The sequence below is a fragment of the Dreissena polymorpha genome, chromosome 16 (assembly GCF_020536995.1).
Source record: "Dreissena polymorpha isolate Duluth1 chromosome 16, UMN_Dpol_1.0, whole genome shotgun sequence".
NCBI lineage: Eukaryota > Metazoa > Mollusca > Bivalvia > Myida > Dreissenidae > Dreissena > Dreissena polymorpha.
In genome coordinates, this window is record NC_068370.1 from 50,214,433 (window position 1) to 50,227,171 (window position 12,739).

The 12,739-nt window shown below is 35.3% G+C and overlaps 1 protein-coding gene across 5 annotated transcripts in view; it reads left to right on the top strand.

The window, feature by feature from the left end:
* LOC127861409 (bifunctional 3'-5' exonuclease/ATP-dependent helicase WRN-like) overlaps window positions 1–12,739 on the top strand; it is a 73,273-nt gene that overhangs the window by 56,454 nt on the left and 4,080 nt on the right. For all 5 annotated transcript variants that reach the window (XM_052399866.1, XM_052399867.1, XM_052399869.1 and 2 more), the window contains exons 15-23: window positions 1,195–1,275; window positions 1,698–1,827; window positions 2,718–2,824; window positions 3,241–3,380; window positions 3,514–3,601; window positions 4,411–4,576; window positions 7,088–7,200; window positions 8,553–8,703; window positions 12,133–12,222. In XM_052399866.1, the coding sequence (XP_052255826.1) occupies window positions 1,195–1,275; window positions 1,698–1,827; window positions 2,718–2,824; window positions 3,241–3,380; window positions 3,514–3,601; window positions 4,411–4,576; window positions 7,088–7,200; window positions 8,553–8,703; window positions 12,133–12,222 (1,066 nt within the window). The remainder of the gene's footprint in view (window positions 1–1,194; window positions 1,276–1,697; window positions 1,828–2,717; window positions 2,825–3,240; window positions 3,381–3,513; window positions 3,602–4,410; window positions 4,577–7,087; window positions 7,201–8,552; window positions 8,704–12,132; window positions 12,223–12,739) is intronic.

The window sequence follows — 12,739 nt, forward strand, 5'->3', positions numbered from 1 at the left end:
TTCCTTTTATCTGAATATATAGTGCAATATTGTGACAAAAAAAACTTTGGGGAGCATCACCCGTCTCCGACGGTTTCTTGTTGCTGATGTTTGTTGTGTGTTGGCCGCCATGTGTTTTCAATATTTCCCTTGTGAACACTTTAGGAGACCACATTTATCGCCAAATCTTCTTGAATCTTGACCAGAACATTTTTCCCAGTGATAATAAGGCCAAGATTGAAACAGGGTCTGACAGAAAAGAAAAAAGTCATAAGGTCAAAATAAAAATTGTGAATACTCTAAAGGGGTCACATTTATTTCCCAAACTTCATGTAACTTGGTCAGGTAATTTGTCCCAATGTTATATCTGCAGAGATCTAAAGTTGGTTGCGTGGAGTCAAAAACTAAGTAAATTAAAAAAATTAATGTCTTGTGAACATTCTAAAAGACACATTAATTTTCGTTATCTTCATTTAACTTTGGCCGAACATTTCAAATTTGGTCATTTGGGGTCAAAAACTAGGTCACCAGATCAAATTATGGCGAAAATATTCAACATTTATTTCCCAATCTCCATTCAATTTTGTCAGAAAATGTATCCCAATGATTTGTACGAATGGTTAAAAACTGGGTCTTGTGGCGTTAAAAACTTGATCACTAGGTCATATTAAAGAACAAGCTTGTGAACACTCTTAAACTTGCATTTGTTTGCAATATGTTTATGAATGACTGCTCAACAGTAATTGAATCGGATTAAGCACATAATTTAATTGATTGGATTATGCACATTAATTAACAGAATTATGCACCCTAATTGATTGGATATAAACCCTAATTGATTGGATATAAACCCTTATTGATTGGATTATGCACCAATGTACTCTTATTTACAATTTAGAAGTGCACCCCTTGTTGGTCAACACTCTTATTGGTTGACATACCTCTACATGTGATACATTATTGTTTTGAAAAATAACATACCAGTATATAACCTTTCAACCTTTTATGTATCAGGTTTTTTACAGTTATAGATTACACATGCTTAAATATATAACTTTTTATTGAAATGGAGCCTTGTTTATGAAGTTCAACAGTTTTCAAATAGAAATTGCTCTCAGAATTTTCTGGTCCAGTTCTAAAAATCTCCCTATATGTAACATATCGTCTTTCAAAATTGATAACTTAATTAACTGTTGATGTTATATTTATTTTTAGGATATTACTCTCGCATTTTGACAACAAAAACTTGGAGCAGATTGGGGGCACAGCAAATTGTTGTGACAACTGTAGAAAAATGTAAGAACCTGAAAATGTGTGGTAATGTTATGTAAAGGCAGGTTATTGGAGGAAAATGGAAGTACCTCTTAACCGTGTAATATTGTTATATAATTTATATCATTTCTAAAATAAGTAACAATTTGATGTTGCTTGCTGGTCATTACTGGTGTCCTATTGGCTGATATAAAATATTTTTTGCATTATCAAAAGAGTTAACTTGCCCGATATAATCCAAAAAAATGGCAACTTGAATTCTTTTTTTTTAAATGATTACCAGTGTCTTAAGTATTGTCAATGTCTATACGATTTTTTGAACTATAAGTTGCTGTAACTGAACAAAGTTCATAGCCTCCTCTTGTGTTGAAAATATTCTTGAACTGATTAAAAAATAGACCAGTTAGGGCCTGTTTCTATTTACGGTTTGAATTCTAATGTTCTAGAATTGAAACTAGTCGACAGAAAAGCTACTATGACTCAAAGAACTGGTCATCAGTGGTTGCACATCAGGTGTCATCAATTGAGCCTGTGGATTACCGCAAGGAGGCTGGACACTTCTTTAAAGTCGTTCAGGTAGCATTTTGATTTTACAGTCGATGTTAGGGTTGTAATTCAGCCATTTTTTAAATCTCAAAAAGAATTTTTTATAATTCAAAAGCTTAATATTCCCAATTTTTTACGGTTCCAACAACAACAACAACAACAAACAAATAAGTTAAGTATATTTTCCTATTCTGCTGAAGCTTATTAAAGATAATATTGAAAACACTATCTCTAAATTTTGTTTGTGTTGAAAAGTACTTGTGTTCACATAAAACACAGAAACAATGTCCCAGTTTTATATAAAACAACTCGATTTTTCCCAATCTGAAGGACCCTGGGTCCATTCTCAACATGAAACTCTGGATAGGGTTTTATGATAGAGATTGGTAACTAGGGTTTGACTATTATTGGGCTGTGTAACAGTGTAGTCAGTACTAGTCACCCATGATTCAATTGTTGTCCCAAGTACTGGTCTAATTATGCACCTAATAAAGGTGTGGGATATTGGATCTCTGATGTCCTTCATTCTCTTACTCAGTAGGCTACATGTGTTAAATCGGTTTTGTACAACAGTATTTATCCATTTATTCTCTTGCATTTATGTTCTTATGTCATGAACAGACATTGTGCATTACATTATGTATTTATGTATTTATTCTCTTCCTCAGTAGGCCACATGTGTAACCACTCGTTTTTTTACAACAGTCTTTTATCCAATTTAAACCAGTTTCATGAAAAAGGTTGTGGGCATTTGTAAAACTATGACTCATAAATTTATCTTAAATTGAACCGTTTCCACTGCAGTTTTATGAAATGTTAACCAAATATTTGGTCATCATTATTGTATGTGTATATCGTTTGGTTGAGTCAAATAAACATCTAAATGATGCTATAAGTTTTTGTTTTATGAACGGTTACAGGCACTAAATGGTCGCTACGGCTTGAACAACACATTGTTGGTCCTTACTGGCTCATCCAGTGAGAAAGTGAAACGCCATGCCAAACTCCAGGTCTTTGGCATTGGGAAGTAGGTGCTTATGTATAGTATCCATGTACCAATAGTAAATAATCTTTTCCTTTCATTATTTAAACAATAATATAAAATGGAAAAATATTGGCATGTAACAGAACTTAATTCTATGAGAGCTTAAGGCATTTGTTCATGTCTTCAACATGAGGGCTCAGTTAATTTTTAGAGGAAAAAGCATAATACACGTACAGAACGTTAATACACGCCGGTAAGGCGTAGTGGATATGGTGTCTGCTTAGTGACCAAGAGAGATCACAGGTTCGATCCCCACTGTAAGAAACTCGCTTAGATTTCCTATAAAGACTCCCAAGTGGTTCTACCCAGGAAACAACTGGAGAGCATTTAAATAAGCCTTGGGATTATGATGCAATCAAGCTAAAATAAATAGGTTTAAACTTAAACTTATGATGCAGGTACAGGAAGGGTCCGTGGTGGAAGGCGTTTGGCAAGTGTCTCATAGAGCAGGGCTACTTAGAGGAGGTGGCGTGTGGTGTGGGCGTATATGGTTCCACCATCAACATCACTACACAGGCTGACTCGTGGATATGTGCAGGTAACCAGTAGACTGATATAATATTCATAGCTCTACATTTTTGTTTGTCATTTAACGTTGTAGCCTTTAGCTAGTTTTGCCAATAGGAATTTGAGCCATCGCCTGTTATCATGAAAATCTTCCCGTTTTATAGGTGGACTTGAGTGCAAGAAGGAGCTGAAGTTCATTCCCAATCAAGAGCTGGCTGCCGAGGAGAGGCCTGGTGTCACGGTGGCCATAAGGTGAGATATTGGTGTTGTGTAACCTACACAGTGGCTGTAAGGTGAGATATCATTGTTTTGTAACCTACTTGAGGCACAGTTGTTCTTTGGTGAGATATCGGTGTTGTGTAACCTACTGTGTAATACACATCTGTAGCAATTTGAGAATGACAGTTTCACATGGGAAACACCAAATTTTAAAGTAAAAGTCAGTTATTTCAGAATTTGTTTCATATGCAAAAGTTGAACAGGAGGGGGAAGGGGGGGGGGGAGTAACCTCCATTAGTTTCTGGGCTTAGTTGCTAAGCATGTAAGTCGCTGGCTCCTTGTATTGCCTGTGAATTAAGGCAGTCAGTAAACATGATAAAATATAGTTAAAATATACTTTATTAAAATAAAAATTAGGAAAAGGGGGAAATTGTACAAATCTAATAAAAACTATAAAATTACTTCAAATGAATAGCCTTAAACATTTAAGAACTAAAGCTTAATGTGCGTTTGTTTCAAAATGCAGTTGAACCTTCAAATGATTGGGAAGGACAAATGGTATCAATATCAATGGCATATGAAGTGTGTGATGAGAAACCTTCTTACTTGATGTTCATCAAGGCGAATACAGAATCAACCATTCCAATCGTGAATAAAATATTTAGCTTTACATTTTATTGTAATTTCTACAGGTATTTCTTGTAATCTTTTTTTTGAAGACAGCAAATTTCCAAATTTCAACCTTGATGGGGAACACATGATGACATTTAAGGCACATCAATTAGGCCCATCAATTCATTAAGCCCAATTTTTCTAATGACATGCCTCGCCCTTTATTGCAGGCCTAGTATCCCCTCAGTAAGTCCCCCAGCCCCTAAGCCTGGCCTGAAGCGGAATATTTCCAGCCCCTTGCCTCGGGCTGGAAAACCTTGCCTTGTTGAAGTGACCCCTGCGGCAGCCCTTGCACCACAGAAACCAATTGTAGACGTACGCACTGCACGGTTGGAGGTAGGGACCGGCCAATATGGGTCGGACATGTAATGGACATTTGTGTAGCACATTTTATAGACTTGGATAGACATATTTGTAGTTCATTTTTAGAAGTACAAATGTTTGAATAGTGCGTTTAATTTACTCTAACAAACTTGTGTGCAGTGCATGTATAGGCTTTAATAATAGACACGAAAAGTACAGTTAATAGTAATACACTTGTTTATGTAGTTCATTAAATAGACTTTAGTAGACCTGTGTGCAGTACAGTTAATAGACTTTAATTCACATGTGTGCAAAACAGTTAATAGACATACCGGTACACATAGATGTGTAGTACATTAATAGACTTTAATATACATATGTGCTGTACAATTAATAGACTTATTGACATGTGTGTAATACAGTTAATAGACATACACATATATGTGTAGTACATTAATAGACTATAATATACATGTGTGCAGAACAATTAATGGATTTTAATTGACATGTGTTTAAAACAGTTAATAGACATACTCATATATGTGTAGTACGTTAATAGACTTTTATATACATGTGTTCACTACATTTAATAGACTTTAATTAACATGTGTGAAAGACATTTTTATAGACTTTAATAGACATTTGTTTAGTACATTTAATAAACTAACACATGTGTATGGTACATTTAATAGACTTGGATGGACATTTGTCATAAACTATAAGGACATTAGTGTTGTACATTTACTAGACTCTAATAGACATATGTGCAGTATATTTTACAGATTTGTATAGTACATTTTATTGACAATTGCATTAATATATTTATACTTTTTCAGATATTAGCCAAAACTGTGTAAATTTGCTTATTTGTTGTAGAAGGAATAATTTCCATGTATCAAGCATTATTATAAATATGTTATCCATCAGTCAGTTGGCCAAGAGGTCCACCTGTAAAATAAGTTAACTATACAACATCTTATATCAATATGCAATGGTTGAATAAACTGACAGATCAAATTAAAACATTAAAATGTTTGTGAAAATATCTCGTACTCAAGTGCTTGGGCTCAATTCAGACCTTTGACATACATGTTCCCCTTTATATATTATTCACTTTTACTGTCACTGTTTTCTACAGCCATAAAACTGTCTACAATAAAATAGTTTTGCTACTTTAACTAAATTATCTTTTTTAACCTACAATACTTCTTTTAAAAATATTCCCCTTTATATATTATTATATACAAACGAAGTTTAGGGGGGTATATAGGAGTGAGCTTGTCTGTCGGTCGGTCGGTCTGTCTTTAGGTCGGTCCGTATTCAGCGTCCGCTCTCTAATTAGAGTAGTTTTCATCCAATCTTCACCAAACTTGGTCAGATGTTGTATCTAGATGATGTCTAGGTTAAGTTAGAATATGGGTCATGTCGGGTTAAAAACTAGGTCACGTGGTCATTTAGTGCGTTTTAAACATTGAGCATGTTGTCCGCTCTCTAATTCAAGTAGTTTTCATCCAACCTTCACCAAACTTAGTCAGATGTTGTATCTAGATGATGTCTAGGTTAAGTTCCAATATGGGTCATGTCGGGTTAAAAAATAGGTCACGTGGTCACTTAGTGCGTTTTAAACATTGAGTATGTTGTCCGCTCTCTAATTCAAGTAGTTTTCATCCGATCTTCACCAAACTTGGTCAGAAGTTGTATTAAGATGATGTCTAGGCCAAGTTCGAACATTGGTCATGCCAGTTCAAAAACTAGGTCACATAGTGCGTTTTAAACATTGCGCATGGTGTCCATTCTCTTATTCAAGTAGTTTACATCCTATCTTCACCACACTTTGTCAGAAGTTGTATCTAGATGATGTGTACCGGGGGAATGTCATGTTCGAACATGGGCCATTCCGGGTCAAAAACTCGGGTCACGGGGTCACTTAGTGCATTTTAAAAATTGAGCATGGTGTCTTCTGTTTTTGTGAAGACAACATGCAAAATATTCTGTGTCAATGTGGCATGTGGGGGTATTCGTCACGTCTGTGACAAAGCTCTAGTTCAATTTTACCTTCACTGTTTTCAGTAGTCATAAAATTTGCAACTGTCTACAATAAAATAGTTTTGCTACTTCAACTAAATGGTCTTTTTTTAACCTAGAATACTTAGGTAAAAAATAATCCCCTTTAAATATTGTCTTTTTTGGTCATTGTGTTCAGTAGTTATACAATTTGCAACTGTCTGCAATAGAAATATTTTGCTGGCACAACTCAATGGTCACTTTTAACTTAAAAAAACTGCTGTAAAAAGATCAATCTACATGAAGTTGTCTGATATTCCCTCCATAGGCGGACCTGTACATGAAGCTCATACATGAAGGTGTCTGATATTCCGTCCATAGGCAAACCTCTACACGAAGCTTATACATTAAGTTGTCTGATATTCCGTCCATAAGCAAACCTCTACACGAAGCTTATACATTAAGTTGTCTGATATTCCGTCCATAGGCAAACCTCTATACGAAGCTTATACATTAAGTTGTCTGATATTCCCTCCTTAGGCAGACCTCTACACGAGGCTTATACGACGTAGAAATGAACTGGCCCAGCAGACCGGCTACACTCCACATTCCATTGCCAGCAACAAAGTGCTCCTGGATATGGCTAAAATCAGGTGAAAGGATTTGAATTGTTGGTTTCCACTTCTGTACAAGAAACATGTCTTATGACACATTTTTCTTAACCATATAAACTTTATTCTTTTAAATGTGTGAATGAAATTTGTTTCCTTTTCAATAGTATACATGTACACATGTATATGCATTAAGAATTTTATGTGTGTTAGGAGTAATAATGGATTCAATCAATGTATTCTTTGATATTTGGTGTACAATATCTTTAATCAATTACTAAAAATGGATTATGGGACACGGTAAATATGGCTGCACCTTTGTGTGTATTAAATATGATTAACAATGAAGAAAGTAGCCATCAAGACTGGGAATTAATATGGGCTTTTTAAAGATATTCATCGACAACAAGTTCTTTTCCCCAGAAAACAGACCCTTGGAGTGTTTCAATTACCTGAGGTTTTTTAATGCAAATATGCTAAACTTAATAGGTTTTAACTATACAAATAGGTTTTAACTCTAAAAATAGACTTGAAAACTGGCCACGTTCTGTACCTGCAGGGATGGGTATATCGGAGTAATTTTGTAAGTCATTCCAATTAAATTTCCCCATTTCTTATGTGAATTAATTTAAACTTCAAATGTGCCATATCCAAAATGTTCAGATGTACAAGATACTGTTTTCTTAATCACCAATAATCCACACTAGTTAATTGCCCATGAACATAGCTATCGGAGTGACAGGGGTGTAAAGGATGATTGTTATGCACACAAGTTATTTGCCCTTGAACATAACTGACAAAGCAGTGCAGGGGTATTAGTCATGAGTGTCTCTTTAACATAGCTTTGGCAGCTGTGAAAGGGTATTTAGTCATTTTTGTGGGCCGCACAAGTTATTTGCCTTTAACATCACAAAAAAAGCTAAGCAGGGGTATTAGCAATTTTTGTGATCCAAACAAGGTATTTGCCCTTGAATTTACCTTTAGAAGCGTGTGAAGGGTATTAGTTATATGTCTTATCCACACTAGTTATTTGCCCTTAAACACAGCTGACAAAGTGATGCAGGGGTATGAGTTATGTTTGTGATCCACACAAGTTATTTGCCCTTGAAAATAGATGAAACAGCACTGCAAGGGTATAAGTGATGGTTGCAACAAAGTTTGAGTGTAACATTTCTGAGGTTGGCCTGGGGTAGTGAATATGGTTTCCACCTAGTGATTGTGAGGTCACGGATTTGATTCCCATGGTGGGAACATTCTTTAAATCTCCCACCAAAAGACACTAAATACTGGTTCTACCCAGGAAATAGACTCAGAGAGAGCATTTCAATAAGCATTTCGCTTTCTATGCAATTGAGCTACAATAAATAGATGTAGACTAATGGTTCTGTCTATAGACCAAGCACCAAGTCAGGGTTACTGAGGTTGGAAGATTTCCCAGAGGCTAAGGTGGAGAGGTTTGGAGAGGGGCTTCTGGAGGTGATATGTCCCTTCTGTGGGGAGAATGATCTTGCCATGGACAACTTTCCGCAAATAGATATCGACAAGGTATGTGGTGTGCAGGCTAAAATAGATATCGACAAGGTACATGTATGTGGTGTGCAGGCTAAAATAGATATCGACAAGGTATGTGGTGTGCAGGCTAAAATAGATATTGACAAGGTATGTGGTGTGCAGGATAAAAGTGTATGCATAGACTTTTATTTGTAAGATATAAGTTTGTATAAATATTTAGTTTTAAGTGCATACAAGTTTTTCAATGTTTCTGTGTTAAGTATACACATTGAACATGCAGGCTAGAAATGTATGCATTTACTTATTTGTAAGGAAGTGTTTTTTTATAATTCGTAAGGTTTAAATGCATACAGGTATTTGCATTGTTTTTATTAGCTCGACTATTATATATGAAATATATATAGTGGAGCTATCCTACTCACCCCGGCGTCGGCGTAAGCGTGCAAATGTTAAAGTTTTCGTACTACCCCAAATATTATCTTTGTCCCTTGACATATTGCTTTCATATTTAGCATACTTGTTAACCAACATGACCCCAACCTATAAACAAGAGCAGACAACTCTATCAAGCATTTTGTCATAATTATGGCCCCTTTTCCACTTAGAATATGCAGCAAATGTTAAAGTTTGCGTACTACCCTAACTATTTTCAATGTCCCTTGACATATTGCTTTTATATTTTGCATACTTGTTCACCAACATGATCCCAACTTATAAACAAGATCATACCACTGTATCAAGCATTTTGACATACTTATAGCCCCTTTTACACTTATATAATTGAACATTTTGCTTAAATTGCCATTAACTTCTTTATTTGTAATCACATTTTATTATTACTTTCACAAAACGACACTTACCTTATTACCACAATGGATTCCAACCAAACAATACCCCACGCCCCTATCCAGAATCCCTTCCCCCCCACCCAAACCTCCCCCTCCAATTTTTTTTAAATATTTTTTTATACATCATCTAATAAATTACCACACCCCACATTATACCCTCCTCTCCCTCATGTAATAAATTACCACACCCCACATTATACCCCCCTCTCAACCCCCCTACCCCTCCCAACATTTTTTTTTTCCTTTTCTTATTTTTTTAACATCATCTCATAAATTACCCCACCCCACATTATAACCCCCTCTCAACCCCCCCCAACCCCCCCCTAAAAAAAATGTAATTTTTTTCCCTTTCTTTATTTCCTGGACCATTACATATGAAATATATTTTTTACCTCGACTTTTATATGAATTACATATATATATCTATATATATATATAGATATATAGTGGAGTTATCCTACTCACTAAAACAATACCCCACGCCCTAACCCAGATTCCCCGCCCCCCCCCCCCCCCACACACACAAACAAAATTTACTTTTTTTTATTTTGGATTTTTCATCTAATAAATAACCACGCTATACATTCCAACCACCTCTCAACCCCCTCCCCTCCCCCCCCCATTTTTTTTTCCTTTTTAGCTCGACTATTATATATAAAATATATATAGTGGAGCTATCCTACTCACCCCGGCGTCGGCACCTGCGTTAGCCTCTGCGTTAGCGTGCAAATGTTAAAGTTTTTGTACTACCCCAAATATTCCCTTTGTCACTTGACATATTGCTTTCATATATTGCATACTTGTTTACCAACATGCCCCCAACCTATAAACAAGAGCAGATAACTGTATCAAGCATTTTGACAGAATTATTGCCCCTTTTATACTGAGAATATGCATATTGTTAACGTTTTCGTACTACCCCAAATATTTTCTCTGTCCCTTGACATATTGCTTTCATATTTTGCATACTTGTTTAACAACATGACCCCAACCTATAAACAAGAGCAGACAACTCTATCAAGCATTTTGTCATAATTATGGCCCCTTTTCCACTTAGAATATGCAGCAAATGTTAAAGTTTGCATACTACCCCAAATATTTCCTATATCCTTTGACATATTGCTTTTATATTTTGCATACTTGTTTACCAACATTACCCCAACCTATAAACAAGAGCAGACCACTGTATCAAGCATTTTTACATAATTATGGCCCCTTTCACACTTAGATAATTGAACATTTTGCTTAAATTGGCATAAGTTCTTTATTTATGATCACATTTTATTATTACCTTGACAAAACAACACTTACCTGAATACCACAATGGATTCCACCCAAACAATACCCCACGCCCCTACCCAGAATCCCTTCCCCCCCACCCCCCCCCCCCATTTTTTTTTTTAAAACATCATTTTATAAATTATCCCACCCCACATTATACCCCCCTAACACCCCCCATCCCCCCCAAAAAAAAAATTAGTTTTTTTTAACATCATCTAATAAATTACCACACCCCACATTATACCCTTCTCTCACCCCCCTACCCCCCCCCCCCCCCAAATTTTTTTTTTCTCCTTTTGTTTAGTTTTTTAAAAGATCATGTTTTTAAACATCATCTAATAAATTACCACACCCCACATCATATCCCCCTCTCACCCCCCTACCCCCCAAACAAATTTTTTTTTTCTCCTTTTTTATTTTTGAAAGATCGTCTAATAAATGACCACACCCCACATTATACCCCCTCTCAACCCCCCCCCCCAAAAAAAAAATAAATTTTTTTTTCCTTTTTTTATTTTTGAAAGTTCGTCTAATAAAATATTGAATATGAACAATTTCCCCATGACGGCTTACGTTATAATTTCAAGCACTCGAATAGTCAAGCGCGCTGTCCTCTGACAGCTCTTGTTTACCAAGCAATTCAGTAAGGGGATATACTGGATTTCATATTGATATCTGTCCATATGTCTGTTGGTCCATATTATGCAATTTATTCTAGCAAATTGGTCCTTCACTTTTAAAGGTACATGTACAACATTTAAACTTGTATGCTCTGTGCTTTATGAAGTTGTGCATGTGTAATTTGTATTATCCTTTGTTAAAAGTTATACTTGTTTTTCAAGTTTCCCTTACATGATAATAACAACTTGTTCCATATTAGAACATGCATGTTGTATGGTACATTTGTATTTGAAAGACATAGTTTAATATAGGAAATATAATAACATTTGAAACTATAAGTGTTTTATCTTTATACTCCTTTGCTTTGTTTATGTTATAATTAGGCCCAGAGGCCTTAATATGCAAAGACAGAATTTTTTCGTTCAGACAAAAATTGCGTTTGCTATGAGTACAGAAATAAATGAAAACTAAAATATTGATCCTGTCATAACTTAAAAGACTAAAGCTCAGTTAAACACTAATTATGTATATGAGGATCCCGTTACAACTCTCAAAAACTGATAACTGTTCTGTGATTAACAACAATATCCTTGAGTTTATGGCAACCAAATAAATCGACTTTGTCAATAAACGCCAGCCAACACAAGTTAATTTTAATGATCAATCATAAAATAAATCAAGAAATGTTTATCTATCTTGGTTTTACTTCCAGTCCACCAGTGATCTGCAGACGGAGATCTACAGTTTAACGGAAACCCAGAGAACATCGTACATCATGTGTGCAGTGCAGAAAAACTCAGTGGTAACAAAACGCTCTTTCATTTACATCATTAAATGGTGGTTTTCTTTATGAAAATCAAGGTGTGCATAATGATTTAAATAAAAACAAACACAACATAATATTTTTGGATAAAATATTGCTTGCAATCAGTAGTCTCCTCCGATACAGTGATTTAATTTCAGTCCTGAAAAAACGTAGTATTTTATTTCTTTACATTCTTGAGTGTATAGCTGCTATAAAATACATCATTTGTTAAAGCCTTCATTGTTTTCTTATGTGCATCTTTTCTCCTATAACCTTCTGAAGGATTTTAGGAAAAGTTAGTGTGACTCAGATTATGTCCAGGTCACGCTCGTATACAATCAAGCTAACCACTTAGTTGCAAAGAACCTTAGCAGGAGATATAGCGTTCTCTTGGACTGCCTTGTTCATTCTTATGTTAAAAGTAGTAACATTTGGTTCCATATTTTTAATGAGCAAGTGAAACCAAAAATGTGCTATTTAATTGCAAACTGAAATTAAAAAAATTCAATATTAA